The following is a 16,378-nucleotide window of genomic DNA, read 5'->3' as shown; positions in this document are numbered from 1 at the left end:
TCCCTCCTTAAGTCACTGGAGGACGATTTTAGTGCCATAGCAGGTCAGCACTAGGAGCAGAAAAGTAGAAAGAGGAGGAAGGAAAGGGAAATGAACCCCTAGGCCTAGAATTGAAATATTATTGTAGTTAATGTCATGATGTGACTATTTTTCATTAATTATACATATTAATGCTGTATTGATGATATGAAAGTGAAACGTTTTGGGGTTATATAAATAGATGTAGAGAATAACTTAAATTAGATTTTGATTTCAAAATATACAAATGTACAAAATATACTAGTACTTTCAAACTCAGTTTCTTTCTTAAAGTGCAACATATGCTTGTCTGCCACCATTGTTACAAGATGTTACAGGGACACAGCTTCTGAGTGTGGAACTGGGCTTTGCATAATTATGTAGTACTAAATTATAGTGTATGTCTTAGTCTTATTATTTTTTCATCTCACAGACTTGGACGACTTTTGTTACTTTTGTGTTCTATGGTGAGTAGATTGCAATGTCTGAAACATATCGCTTTGTCATTCTTGTATAAATGAACTTCATTTGTCTACGTATATATGCTCTCTCGACTCTAATATATTATTTGTTACATTCATTGTAGGTCATTTGATAAACCAGTGGCTTTTGTTACAGATGAGGTGCACTGCTTGTGCAGAATTCTAATAAGATTTGAAAACGATAAGGAAGCAGCAAGATTACAAAACCTTCTTTCAGATCTGATTTCACTTATGGATAGTTCTAAAGAAGAAATATGGACATCAGACCTGTTGGTACAGCCGCAAATGGTGAGAATTTTTTTTTTTTTTATAATCCTTAATTAGAATGTAAGGAATAGCTACTTTTTTATTTTGTTTTTTTTTTTTAACAAGTGGTTGGAATTTGGTCTACACAGTTAATTCTTGTGCTGGCTAAATCTCCTCATTTCTTTCTTGGGTCCACTTGTCTACAGTGGAGCATGTGCTCATGTTCGACAGGGTGTCTCTTGCACAAATTACCATCCATTTCTTGTTGCGTCACAGCTCTTTTCAGGTGTTTATTGAAGCAGTTATGATTTTCTTTTTCGTTTCTTCTCGAGAGTGGCCAGTATAATATTGTCCTGATAGGCTTGTTAATTTGATATATTGAGCACCCCATCTAGGGTGACCAGATTCACATCGATAGAAAAGAGGACACAAAGCTTCAAAAAGGAAGACATTGTTCGAAAAAAGAGGAGAGAAACTATATACTTAGATTTAGGCTTAGGACTATATTATATTATAAATTACGTCAATATGTATTTTCTTACAAAATATTTACAGTACAGATTTAGGCTTATATCATACTTAAAAGTATGTTAATATTAGAAAAATAATCATGATAAAACTTAATAATAATGCTTTTACAGTTAGCTACATATGAAAGTCAAGGAAACTAAATTATTAAAGAGGACAGAAAATATCTACCCTATTTAGATTTAAGCTTAGGCCTATATTATACTTAAAATTATGTCAGTATTTATTTTATTACAGTATACTTATGATAAAACTTAATAATATAAAATGATTTTACAGTTAACTACATATGAAAGCCAAGGGAACTATAATTATTATCAAAATACTTAAAAAAAAACCGCACTAAATGTGACTTTAATTTTACTTTGTATGCAAAGAGTGTTATGATCGTTGGCAAAGAGTATATTCTGTCGATGCTGCTGCCACCTACAGGAAAATTACTTGAAAAAGACGTCAAATCAGATAATTTCAAAATATCACACATACAAGTTACGAAAAGGAGGACATTTCTTGATTTTTTAAAAAATCCGCCCAGACCCCGGACAGAGGCCTAAAAAGGAGTGCCTGTCCGGACAAAAGAGGACATCTGGTCACCTTAACCCCATCTATAATACATAAGCAACTGACAGGCTAGTATAAACCTCTATAATCCTCTTTAAATCCTGAAGAATCAAATAACATTTCATATGGTATGTATATTTGATCTCAATACAGGATACTGGAGCAGAATTTGTAGAGAAGTGTCTTTCTTCCCACATGAACTACACATGGGATCATAAGTGATGTCTATGATGAGATAGGCGACAGTGATCTGTCAATTGTCATGATATTTATACCCCTTGTATTTAGTAACACATGGTTTTTGGTGTCATGTCTTCAATGAGAAATTTGTCATCGACCTTGGCGGTTGTGGCCATTTTCTGTGCAGAAAAGTGCTAACTTCAATTTTTCGTGGTGAATGTTGAATATTTCTGGCATATTTTTATATCTACTATAGTGATATGTTTTACTTAATGTCTCTTAAATATTTAATACCGGTACTTTAATGTTATGATGTATGATTTTGTAAATGAAAGATTTATTGTTTAATTACACATGATTTGTTCAAATTATGAAATCAGCAGCAGAAAACTTACATAGCCTGTAAATGCTTATTAGTGGTGGTAGAAGTTGCAGCATCATGTTAATGGAGTGGTAAATCTTCAGAAATTTTGATGAAACTTTTTTTTCATCAGGTTAATTTTATGTAAAGTAGCATATCATATATATTACACCTCTTGAGCAAAAAACTTACTATTTTTCTGCGTATATTTTCCAAAGTTGTTAGATTTGAAATGTACGTAGTTTGTTTTGTCTGTCTGTGTGTCTATTTGTTGTTTGTTTGTAACAAAGCCTAAACAAACACCCACACGCATACACATTGTTTTATAATGAGTAATAACACTTCACATTTATTTATTAAATCATTTTTGTGTTTCAAACAACAAAACAGTAACTTCCACACACATATACACTATTTTAAAATCAGTGATAGAACTTCACCACATTTATTTATTTATGTGTTTGTTTGTCTGTCTCTCTGTCCGCCTGCCCCATCCCGTCCTGATCCACTCCATCTGCCCTGTCTATCTCGTCCTGACTGACTGTTCCATCCTGTCTGTTTGTTTGTTAGTTCGTTTGTTGGTTCATTTTGTTTGTCGTAAACAACAAAACATAAATACCCACATGCATACACACTGTTTTAAATTCAATAATATTTGAACAGTGTTTATTAGAACCTCCACTGACTGCCTTAAGGCAACTGAACTGAACTGAACTGAACTGATCCGATCCGTTATTTTCTAATGGGACCATATCTTCAACAGACCATCCCCTTTCACTGTTCCCCCCACCCTCAGCTCTCTTCGAAATCCTAACTACTGACTAAAGGCACAGCTATTTTGTATCTACAATACACGTTGGTCCAGGGAAGCAAACTTTTGAGTCGAAAATTTTCACTTATAGAATGGGCAGGCACTATATGACAAAGAGTGTAGCAAGGGAACATCGCATACAACAGTGTTACATTGGAAACCGTCAATTAAAAAGTTTGTAACTTACAGTATTGTTCCTACTAACAGTTCAATTACATAAGTAACAATTAACCCAATGAGAAATAATTATGGAATATGAATTTAAATCCATCCCGATTTTTCCAGGACAGTCCCGAATTTAGACCCCCTGTCCCGGATTTTTCTGAAGGCATTTCGGGATGCCAATTTGTCCCGAATATTGTCACGATGCTATGATGTATCCTTATTTAGATTTTTATACATTCATAGTCATGTTTTAATGGATGTGAACTGTAAAGTTGGCAATATAGTCAGTTGCCATTACTGGTGTTAGTTAAGAATTAGCCACGAAATTCTGTGAAGGGCAAGGGCCTCCTGACTATGCAGAGTGGCTTGTCAAGCAGTTCCCAGTTAGCCACTCCGAGAATTATGGTCACTTTTGTAATGTAATAGTTCGGGATGCTGTCTGGGTTGACACTGAAGGGTCCACTGTTCACTAGTCACTGTTTAGGTTGCAAGTCACTTTGTGATTAATTTCCACTGTTGTCGGTCCTTCGTGTTAGTAATATATACTAATGTTTGTGAAAATTGCAACATTAAGAAGGATATATGTGACTGAAATTAAATTTATGCCACAGATTAAGTACATAACAATACACAAATGATTAGAATTACAAAACTGTACCTCATCTGTGACCGTGAGTTTTCAATATGGTGTGAAGCCTCCATGCGCTGCAATCAGAGCTTCTAAGCATCGCGACATGGAATCAAAGAGGGCCTGGATATGTTCCTGGGGAATCTCTCTCCACGCAGTTTGTATGCGTGTCCACAAAGCATCAAGAATGGGTGCTGGAGGATCATGACAAACAAGTTGCCGACCAACCATATCCCAGATATGTTCGATGGGTGACATGTCTGGCAAATGTGCAAGTCAAGGAAACAGTGATCCCCTCATTCTTCGAAGAAGACTTGCACAATCTTCACCACATGTGACCGGGCATTGTCCTGCTGAAATATGGTGTGTGGAGTTGCCTGAAGGAGGGGCAGTACCTCGGGCTCTAAAACCTCCCTAATGTAGCAGTTGCTGTTCAGATTGTCATGAATACGTAGGAGGCGAGATCGCATATTGTATCCAATGGCGCCCCAAACCATCACACTAGGCTTTGGTCCGCTGTGCCGCTCAACAATGCAGGCTCTCAGATTGCATTCACCACTGTAGAGTCTAACACGTATGCAGCCATCATTGTAGGACAAGTTGAAGCAGGATTCGTCCGAAAACACTACATTTTGCCACTCAGCACACAGTGACGGCATTCACGTGCCCAATGCTGTCTGAGGCGTTGGTGGTTTCTGGACAATGGAAGCTGACACAACGGCATGCTAGTCCTAGTCCAGCCCTCAAAAGATGGCGACGAACCGTTGACGCATACAGGTCCACACTGTTGCAGTACTCCAATGTCGACTCAACACAACACTGTGGATGAAGCTGTACAGTCTGTCACCTCTGCATGAATGATATTACTTACTTACTGGCTTTTAAGGTTCATTGCCGCCCTCACATAAGCTCACCATTGGTTCTATTCTGAGCAAGATTAATCCAGTCTCTGTCATCATATCCCACCTCCCTCAAATCCATTTTAATATCTTCCCATCTATGTCTCGGCCTCCCCAAAGATCTTTTTCCCTCTGGCCTCCCAACTAATACTCTATATGCATTTCTGGATTTGCCCATATGTGCTACATGCCCTGCCCATCTCAAACGTCTGGATTTAATGTTCCTACTTATGTCAGGTGAAGAATACAATGCTGCAGTTCTATGTTGTGTAACTTTCTCCATTCTCCTTTAACTTCATCCCTCTTAATCCCAAATATTTTCCTAAGCATTTTATTCTCAAACACCCTTAACCTCTGTTCATCTGTCAAAGTGAGAGTCCAAGTTTCACAACCATAAAGAACAACTGGTAATATAACTGTTTTATAAATTCTAACTTTCAGATTTTTTGACAACAGACTGGAAGATAAAAGCTTCTCAGCCAAATAATAACAGGCATTTCTCATATTTATTCTGTGTTTAATTTCCTCCCGAGTATCATTTATATTTGTTACTGTTGCTTCCAGTTATTTGAATTTTTCCACCTCTTCAAAGGATTAAATTTCCAGTTTTTATATTTCCATTTCGTACAATATTCTCGTCATGAGACATAATCATATACTTTGTCTCTTCGGGATTTACTTCCAAACCTATCTCTTTACTTGCTTCAAGTAAATTTCCCCTATTTTCCCTAATTGTTTGTGGATTTTCTCCTAACATATTCACATTATCTGCATAGACAAGCAGCTGATGTAACCCGTTCAATTCCAAACCCTCTCTGTTATCCTGGACTTTCCTAATGACTTACTCTAGAGCAAAGCATGAATATATTAAGTTAACTAATTGTTTTCTTTTTTTAAACCCTATAATTTGAACATTTTCTATTATACGAACAGTGTTTTGAGCTTTCCAACAACCTCCAACATTGTTAGTATACCAGATTTTTTATATTAGTGCATATTTTTGGAATTTTTAGTGCATATTAGCATGTATACTATAAGCATAGTCTAGTATATACAGTCACGAAACTTAAGTTGATGAGGATACTAGGAACAATAGGCTGTGCCGGTACTGTTTCACATTGTATGTGATGACGCTATAGTAGCAATCCTAGTGGTTAGCAACTATCTATGGATGCATATTCCCTACGTATTGAGCTTCGTGACTGTATATACTAGACTGTGCTATAAGGACTTCTCTGCATATAATTCTTAATGCCACTCATCACTGTTAACTATTTGATGGTGTCCATAACTAAACAAGTACAAACTTCACTTTGAAAAGTGGGCAGACAGCATCAAAGAATGTGCAGCAAGCAGTACATATGCTACAAATGGTATATTGGTGTTGAACTATAAGCATTTGTTGCGTGTTTCCAATATGCCGATTTTTTAAATTAAATGTCCAGCCATTCTCAAAAAGAATTTTGGAGGGATTCTGGAATGCAAGAGAATGAATGAATGGTTTAATGATAAGGTTTACATTTTAAATTTCATATTTCAGGAATTTGGGCCTGATTCTACAGTTAATAATATAACCTCCAAACTGAAGTATCACTCCCAATCCATAGTAAATCCAGGTCTTGCACTTTTAGGTAAGTGGAGAAATTTATTTAAGGAATTGTGGAATGAAATAAAAAAGCAAAGGGAGAGGAGAGGGAAGAGGATTATTGATCAGAATTCACATTATTCAGTGCTATATGCTTAGTAATTGCAGTGAGAATAGTTTGAATTCTCAAGGGGAGAGGATGGTATTTTTTGGTGAAATATGAATAAATTAAAGAAAATATATATATATATATATATTTAAAATACTCTGTGATATGTGTGGAATGCATAGCATAACATTTTGTGGGTATTTGTGCCCTTATCGGATGTTGAGTCGCCATTTTTAAACTTATGGATTTTTAAATCACTCGCCCACTTTTATTGTTGTTTCCGGTAAATTACATTTTCAAATTTTTTTTTTTTTTTTAAATACCCTTTGATGTGTGGAATGCATTCCATAACATTTTGTGGGTATTTGTGCCCTTATCGGATGTTGAGAAGTCATTTTTAAACGTCCTGCGCTATGGATTTTTAAATCACACACCCACTTTTATCGGTTTCCAGTAACTTCATTTTTTTGCTACATTGCCAGACAAAAATGGATATAATTTCTGAACTATTAAAGATACATGCATGAAATTTAGAGCACACATTCTTTAGACTATTAGGAAACTTTTCTCTGTAACAGAATTTTGTTAATTTATTTCATTTTAAAAATACGTCCGTTTGTTTGCAAGAAAGGAAATCAGAAAATTGTTATTAAATTTTAATTGTTTATTTTACAAACGTAGGGACTAATATCAAAATTCTGTTACAGACAGTTTGTAGAACATGCTTTTGCAAATACATTGCAAAAAACTTTTTGAATCTATCTTTAAAAACGGTTTAGATATATCGGATTTAGTACAATCCTGCATTGGGATTTTTTTTTTTTTTTTTTTTTTTCAAATTTTGGCCCCCAAATAATTTTTTTTTTTTTTCAAAATAATTATATTTGGTTGAGTTGCCACAGCTATGAGCTCTCTAAAAACAAAAAATTAATATTTTACACCAAATAGGAAAAAAATTTTAAAAAATACCATCCTCTCCCCTTAAATAGCAAGGCAGTAAAATTATCTTAATATTGTTACCATTATATGGAGCAATGTTTGTTGGAAATTATTATTTATTTATATCATATAGATATATAAAAAATTAACTTTGGAACATACTCTATTTTGTGAAGTTTATTAATCTTATTGGAAACTCATCATTTAAAAATAAATTTTTATAGCAGATTCTTTTTTATACAGAGCCCACCATTAGATTTCCACCACAGAATAGGAATATTAATTGGAAAATCAACATGCTAGATTCATCTGGAAGAGGTGATGTCTGATAACTTTGGATTCTTTACTGCAAAGAAGATTAGAAGGTACTTTATACGCATGAGTTACTAATTAGATTGTACAGAGAGTGAATAAGTAAGTGATCTTTGACTGGAGAATTGCAGATCTGTTACACTTCAGGATATTTCATAGTCTACAAATATATGATAATATAAACTTCATCGCTTTGGATATTGTGTCCAAGTCATAAATGCATCCTTTAGCATTATTTTACTTCTGGAAAATTACTTCCAATGAATTGTTACTTTTTAGGAAGACTTGGAGTGACTTTCTTTTCTCTGAAATAGCATGTATGGAAGATAAGACAATATACTGTGATGTTAATATAATGTGAATTTAACCCTTTTGTTGTTAGCTAATAGAGCCACTTTCACATACAATTCTTAAATTGATTTAGTTGTAATGTGTCATCTGGTGTTGGGTTCATAGCAATGCCGTCAGAAGCACATGAAGATATGTCTGGCCAACATATCATACTAAAGATCATGGATTTGAAGCTCAACGACTGCAGTCAATTATTGAAGCCTGTAGTAAAGAATTGGACGGTTTAATGTGAAACATTCAGTATAACGGCATGTATGGATACAGATGGGGTTTTAGGTGACTGCATTGGGACCTCTTTTTACAGTTTTAATAAAAAAATATGAGTACAATAAAAAATTAAACATTTTAAGCAAATCTTGTGGTCTCAGTTTCACATAAAATTAAAGACTACATTAATTACTATCCTTTTGCTCAGTCATTACATTTCTCAACGTACAAATTATTATACAGGGTGTTGCAAAACTCCATATTCAAACTTACAGAGATAGTAGAAAAGCCCAAAATAAAGATTTTTCGTTAAATAACCATAGGTCAGAAACCAATAGTTACATCAGTCGTCACCTTCGAAAGCATTGCTGAGTAGAAACAAGCATCTTTGCACATCACAATTAGCAGGCTGCACACACTTTTACATGGAACATTCGGTGAACATTGGATTGGCAGGAAAGAAATGGGGATGCTCTAGGAATACTTTGAACACTACATACAAAATGTTTATACAGCCAGTGCTGACATACTGCGGAGAAATTTTAATTACTTCACCTTTCATAAACGAAATAAAATATGTTCAAAACCAAGCTCTCAGACTCATTACTGGTGGAATCAAAACAACTCCAATAGATTCTATGAGATTCCTCACTAATATTAACAGTATCAAAATGACAATAGAAGAAAAAGCACTGATTCAATATGAAAAACTTATCAGATTACCAGGAAACAATTGGCATTCATACAGTCCTCTCTGTAGATTGAAAACTCAAAGTTTCATATCCATTGTTCAAGGATTAAAACAGAAAATCAACATCCCGAATTTAAAAGAAAACCTACAAATTAAACCAAACCCTTTAACTCTATTAAATATAGAATATAATCTAAATTTAACAGAAGAAATACTAAAATCAGAAGTAAACACTGAAATACTAAAACAGTTGTCTTTAGAGACAATTAATATTAGGTACCCTCCACAAAACTGGCTTCATTTATACACTGATGGATCCTTGATCTCCAGAGAACAAGGTGCCGGTGCAGGTGTTACGTGCTGTCTCTTCTCACTTTATAGATCTCTTGGGTATGGAACAACAGGTTTTGATGGAGAAATCATTGCAATAAGTGAAAGTCTCAGGAATCTTCTATGCCACATCAATAAATTTAGGAATGCAGTTATATTGTCAGACTCCAAAGCAGCTATTCTATCAATAGTCTCTAAACACACACCTTCATCTCAAACAGCAGAAATAACTAAAATGCTCTCTCAATTAATATCACTCAATAAAAGAATTGTATTCCAATGGATACCATCCCATTGTGGAATCCTGGGAAACGAGAATGCGGATGCTTTAGCAAAGAAGGGCAGCACTGCTACTTACAGACCTGTTACTAAATCTATGTATTACTCTGTGAAAAGATTTATTAAATCTACATACTTAGACTTCAACAAACACAATTTGATAACACAATCTCAAGGGAAAAAATGGAACTCTCTGCATCAAAATCCACAGTTAATTCCCGATTTACCACGAAAATCGTCTGTAGCTGCATTTAGATTGGCAACAGGCCATGATTGTTTGGCTAAACACGTGCGTAGAATTGGAATATATCAGTCCCCTAACTGTCCATTGTGCAACTCAAACCAAGAAATGGATTCGGAACACCTCAAAATCTGTGCTTCAGTGGCTGGCCATGATAATATCTTTGAAAAATATTGGAGTGCAAGAGGTCAAATGACTTTATTGTCAAATGCCTGGCATTAGAAAACAACAACAACAACATTGGATTGGCTGGGGTGGGCCCATTGCATGACCTGCTTGTTCTCCTGACTTTACCCCACTCGATTTTTTTGTGTGGGGACATTTAAAGAGTTTAGTGTATGAAACGCCAATTGTGTCAGAGGAGGACTTCGTTGCTTGGATTCTTGTAGATGCCGATCACTTACAACAACAACATGGAGAATTTCAATATATGAGAGACGCATTATCACGTACATCATGTATTGAAGCAGGAGGCCGCATGTTTGATCAGTACCTATAAACAAAATGTCACCAAAACCATTTTAAATGATTACCACACTCTCAATGTTTGTCAGCAATCTCTGTGTTCGAAGGTGACGGTTGACGTAACTATTGCTTTCCAGCCTATGGTTATATAACAAAAAATATTTGTTTTGGGCTCCTTTACCTTCCCTAGAAGTTTGAGTATGGAGTTTGCAACATCCTGTATGAACTACAAGATGCCTAAATTCGACATTAATAACAGCAAGGGGTTAATGACAGTATTAGTCATTAACATATTGGAAAATTACAGTAGTTTATTTTAAACATGGTCATTCAGTATCAAGAACTGTCTGTCTTTCTAGAACTCTGCTCTTCTTCTCTTACAGATGTTATGCACCATGGAAGAAGTACACACATGATCTGTTGATATTTTGAGAGAATAATGTAAAGAATATGATGTATGTTATGATTTTTCAGACAGTATAAAGAATAATTTATCTTATTAAATATAGTGATTATTATCTGGCAATACAATGTATCTTTATGCAATGCCTTTACTTCAATCTACTCTCAGTTTATAAACCTGTGGAACAGCAATTGGCTCTCTTCTGACTGAAAAAAAGTTTTACAGACCATACAAAAGAACATTTCAAGACATATTTAAACATTTTAACAAAAGCCAGAACTAGTCACTTATTACTGGGGAAGGATTTGTAGCAAATATTCTATAACAATAATACTGGAAAGCTTGCCTTTTAGTATTGCAAGTGGCGGCGAAAAGTGACTGTGCTGCTATCTAGCGGCTTGGATTGTTTATACACTCCTTGCGGCGTGCTAGGTTACGTGAGGAAAAACGGAGAGGTGTGCATTTCATGTCAATAAAAAATGCAAATCAATAGTTTTATTTAGAGTCACAAGGTTCATAACATTTTAAATTAATAAGAAGTTACAAAGTTATTGGAATAGAAATGAAAATATGAGACAATTCTCGTATTTTCAAATGATTTAGTTGTGCATGACTTCAGAAACTTTCATACATCGCGTATTTCGTTCCTTGGCTAATGGTTATCCATTTTATTTTTGATGTAACACATTGAAATGTTTGTCAGTGAAGATACTGGCACAGTCGCTGCTTTAGGGATGAAGCCTGTATTTTGTATTTTATTTTTTACATCAGGCAGATGTGATTTTAAAATCTCTCCAGGCATGGTACCTTTTGATAGAAAATAAATTATACGTAGTTTGCTTTAAAAGTTTGCACATTCCTCGAATAATGAACACCAGTGCTTGATTTGCGAATGGTACTTCTGAAATTTTTACATCGGTTGAAGTTTGTTGATCAGGCCTATCTATATCTAATTCAACGAATCTCTGAAAGTGTCTGTTTTAGCATTATAAGTTGTTTTCCTTCAAAGACCTTTTATCTTCAACAATAATAGTTACAACTTTTTCACTCAGTGGTAGAATATCGGATATTATTTTTAATAATTCATTGCAGAATGGTACGATTTATACCAGGCCTACACCAAATTCGTGAAGTCAATTTTTGAGAGATCTGACTGTTGGTAAATATAATTTAATTCTTAGAAATCTTTAGCCTTGAGGTGAACATTAATGGAATGTTGCAGCAAAACTTTTATCGTAACTGGAATATCGTTTCCCCATTTCCTTCTTTTTAAGTACACTTGTGACTAATGAATTCATCATCTTGAACAATTTTAATTAAATCGGCATTTGGACATGCTGTGTTCAGAGCTGTCATTTCCACTTGAGCCATTTTTTATTTTTTAGGATTTCTTGCATCGTAAAAAATGATCTTAATTTAGTGAAATATTAATAATGACTTTAAAATGTAGGACTAGGCGAATTATTTGTCCGAATAACTACCTGAATCACTTATTATGAAAAAGCAGGAGTCCACTTTCTTTATAAAATCAACAATACACATTTTTGTTACGCATCTCAAGACACACTATTTGGATTTAAAAAAGTAAAGAATTTCAATTTTTTATACCGAGAAACTATAAAGAAATTGTGTTTTATATGAACAATTTAAAGTAGATTTATGCAGTTTAGTAACTGTTTCAGTTAACACAGAGAATATGTCATTGCTAATGCACTATCTAATTATACGATGGAGGAGTATGGTCTGTCGTTTCTGTCTAATATAAGAAAACCCGTAGCTTCCTCGATGCAAGATCTAATATGTTTATTTGGGACATTCACGATTCTTTCATTATGCTTTGATTTTGACTCATATTTTCGGAAGAAGGAGCTGTTAAATTCAGTGGAGGAAAATCTATTATCTTCACTCTCTTATTAAAAACAGAGTATTAAAAATTAACAGCCCTACGACTGATTTGAAACTTCGGTATACTTTTCCAATGTATTACACTCTATTTTTCCTTACTCCTAATGTTTCGAATTATGGTTATTGAAGTCCGATAATCAAAAGTGATCTGAAAATATTTTGTGATTTTTGTACATAATATATTCTATCTCTCTAATTTTAAACGTTTCGTCTAGAACTGTTGACAGCGTTTTTAGTTAGTGCTCGCATTATGGTTATGATATTGTTTGTGTTTTGTTTTTTAAAGAGGTTTAGCGAATAGCGATAGTAGCTGACCGCACCCTATTAAACCTCATTAAATACCTTCTGTCTATATGAGCTTGGCACACCTAAAAGACAAAAGCAAATAACTGTAGTACCAGTAGTAGAAACAGTAGTAATAATAATAATAATAATAATAATAATAATAATAATAATAATAATAATATAATCATCATTATCTTATAACAGAAAAGTAATATTCTACTGGTGTTTACATGAATACTCCCAATCTCTATCTTTTAGAAATCTGAAGAAAGATATAACATATTTTGCTAGGCATAGTTTTTACAAAACATAGAACAAACATTTCCACATTTAACTGACATTGGATAGGCTAGAACTATAATGAGAATAATCCTTAGGACATTATGTGTTTGTTGAAGAACAAAGCTCATATCAGAGTTCAACGCGCCATTCGTCACGTCATCCTCGCTGCCTACAATCCCTGCCGCTAGATAGCACTGGTGAGTCATTCGCCACTTTTACCATGAACTTTCCGGTATTATCATTGTAGAGTATTTGTTTGTAGTTCCGTACCTATTTTGTTTGCTACGTCCTAGATATATGTTTCATGTATACAGAATCCCCCTATTAAAATTCTATAGGATATAAAATGCCTAAATGAACCATAAAATCCTATAAATGCCTAAGAATTATCTGTCCTAAAGAGCATCTTTTTAGTAGCAATTGATATTAGAGGAGAAAAACTCACTCCAGCACCGGGGATCGAACCCAGTTCCTTGTATTTCTGCTCTCTCTCTTCCCCCCCTCTCTCCTTCCGTCCCTCCCTTCTTCACTCCCTCTTTCTCTCTCTCTCTCATTAGCATTGGGTCACAAGGTGAGAGCATTATTTATTTAGAGCTTAGGACAGAAAACTTGCCGATCGAACAAATTCTGTTTTCTAATTGGAATACTTCACTAGACAAGCATGATTCACACTGGTAAGCTGCTTCTTACCTTACCAGTATATGTAATGTATTTCTAATGAGAAGCAGTTTTACTTATGTACTTGTGACAGCATTTTTACATCAGTTCTCATGATGCAAGTTGTTAGAAGACCAATGTGATAGCATAAAACAAACTTGTGAAGTGTTCGAGTCTCAGTACCTCCTTTTCTTTCCTTCTTCTTTATTAAAAAACTGGAAATATGACCCAGTGAAATGTGAAAATGTTTTGTGGATTTCATGGGGGTTATGTCAAATACAAAAGAGAAAATAGTAACTAAAATATTGTACCTCGAGGCAGAAAATACCTTAAAAGTAAAAACAAACTACACACAGAACAATAACAAATACAGTCCACACCTGTGGAGTAACAGCGCGTTTGGCCGCGAAACCAGGTGGTCTGGGTTCGATTCCTGGTCGGGGCAAGTTATCTGGTGGAGGTTTTTTCTGGGGTTTTCCATCAACCCAACATGAGCAAATGCTGGGTAACTTTCGGTGCTGGACCCCGGACTCATTTCACCGGCATTATCCCCTTCATCTCATTCAGACACAAAATAACATAAGATGTTGATAAAGTGTCGTAAAACAACCTACTAAAAGAAAAAATAAATAAATACAAATCCTAGTTGGGGCAAGGTACCTGTTTGAGGCTTTCTCCGGGGTTTTCCCTGAACCCATTAAGAGCAAATGCTGGGTAATTTTCGACACTTGACCCTGGATTCATTTCACTGGCATTATCACCTTCATCTATATAACCATATCAGTTAAAAAGCTTCGTAAAATAACCAATTAAAAAAAAATAACATAAAAATAATACTGTGTGTGATAGTTTCCTGCTTCAATCACTACTTAAAGCCTTCTCTTTAAAGACTGGACCAGTTGGCTGCAATATGCAGGCCCTCAAGATCTAACCATCTCCCAGGCCCTGATGGACAAGCATGGTAGGTTGCTGAGGAGGCCAGTTCTCGTGCTCTAACATTCTCGGTGGGGTTCAGATCTGGTAAACATGGGGGGGGGGGGCAGTACACCACATCCTTATCCTATATACCTGCTAACCAGGTCTGAACGCCATTGGACATGTAGTCAGGATGGTTGTCCTGCATGAATTCGATGCAGTGAACATCGGGAAATGCAACCTTCACTAATGGATTCATGACGGAGTCTAATATGGTGATGTGTTGATTTGCCATAGCATACCAAGGCCATAACTAGTCATCCACCCCCAACAAGAGGTTGATCGTGACCACTTCTGTTCGTCATTGTCATGTATTGTACATCATATCGGGTTACAACAGGCTTATAGACTATTTTCAATCCCGTTTTTGTAGAAGTAATTATTGTGACTTCGTCATAGAAGATGAACCCTATCCAATCATGATTCACATTTTCCTCCACAGTCTAGTATTCTGTACTCATAATATTAACCTGTACCGATGAAAAAAAAAAATATATATATATATATATATATATATATATCTATTCTACTAATTCGCGTGAAATTAAGTATTTAATTTTACTTACATAAAATATATTATGAAAATTTCTCAATTTCCTTTCAGTATTTTACAAACTTGAACTTCCCCTACATTTCTATTATCTGTTACAATAAGATCATAAAATTGTTCAGCCTGTTGTGTTTATGTTGCCTGCGTTACACATTCTTAAATTTATTGAAGCTAAATGACAGCTGTGGGCAGTTAGTATGAGCTGAAGATAAATGCAAACAAGACAAAGACCATGGTCATAGGAAGAAGAAATAAGAACAGTAAACTTTCGAATTCTAAATGACATACCAGTACTAGTATACTTAGGGTGTACTATAAGCAGTAACATAAGCTGCTGCCAAGAAATCAAAAGGAGGATAGCAATGGCAAAGGAAGCTTTTACTAGAAAAAGGAGCATCTTGTGCGGGCCTCTGGAAAAAGAACTAAAAAAGAGACTAGTGAAGTGCTTTGTGTGGAGTGTGACATTGTATGTGGGCAGAAACATACATTACGACTAAATAAAGAGAAACGACTAGTAGCATTTGAAATGTGGATATGGAGAAGAATGAAACGTGTGAAATGGACAGAGTAAGAAATGAAGCTATGTTGGAAAGAGTGGGTGAAGAAAGAATGATGCTGAAACTGATCAGGAAGAGAAAAAGGAATTGGTTGGGTTACTGGTTAAGAAGAAACTGCCGACTGAAGGATGTACTGGAAGGAATGGTGAATGCAAGAAGGGTTTGGGGCAGAAGAAGATATCAGATGCTAGACGACATTAAGATATATGGATCATATTCAGAGACTAAGAGAAAGGCAGAAAATAGGAAAGATTGGTGAAAGCTGGGTTTGCAGTGAAAGACCTGTCTTTGGACAGAACACTATGAATGAATGAATTCTTAAATTCATAAATTCATCTGTCGTGAATGGAGTTCAAACAAATAATTATGAGTTTAC

General features: G+C 35.0%; 1 protein-coding gene across 3 annotated transcripts in view; it reads left to right on the top strand.

Moving 5' to 3' along the window:
• Elp1 (elongator complex protein 1) overlaps window positions 1-16,378 on the top strand; it is an 89,287-nt gene that overhangs the window by 62,661 nt on the left and 10,248 nt on the right. For 2 of the 3 annotated variants that reach the window (XM_069839676.1, XM_069839677.1), the window contains exons 12-14: window positions 637-788; window positions 6,420-6,510; window positions 7,756-7,877. In XM_069839676.1, coding sequence (XP_069695777.1) covers window positions 637-788; window positions 6,420-6,510; window positions 7,756-7,841 — 329 coding nt within the window. In that variant the 3' untranslated portion in view covers window positions 7,842-7,877. Of the gene's footprint in view, window positions 1-636; window positions 789-6,419; window positions 6,511-7,755; window positions 7,878-10,771; window positions 10,907-16,378 lie in introns of those variants that run through there. The other variant, XM_069839675.1, reaches the window with a different exon arrangement.

This window comes from Periplaneta americana, chromosome 11 (genome assembly GCF_040183065.1).
Source record: "Periplaneta americana isolate PAMFEO1 chromosome 11, P.americana_PAMFEO1_priV1, whole genome shotgun sequence".
NCBI classification, from domain to species: domain Eukaryota; kingdom Metazoa; phylum Arthropoda; class Insecta; order Blattodea; family Blattidae; genus Periplaneta; species Periplaneta americana.
The sequence above is the reverse complement of the archived record's forward strand: the minus strand, read 5'-3'. Positions and strand labels throughout refer to the sequence as shown.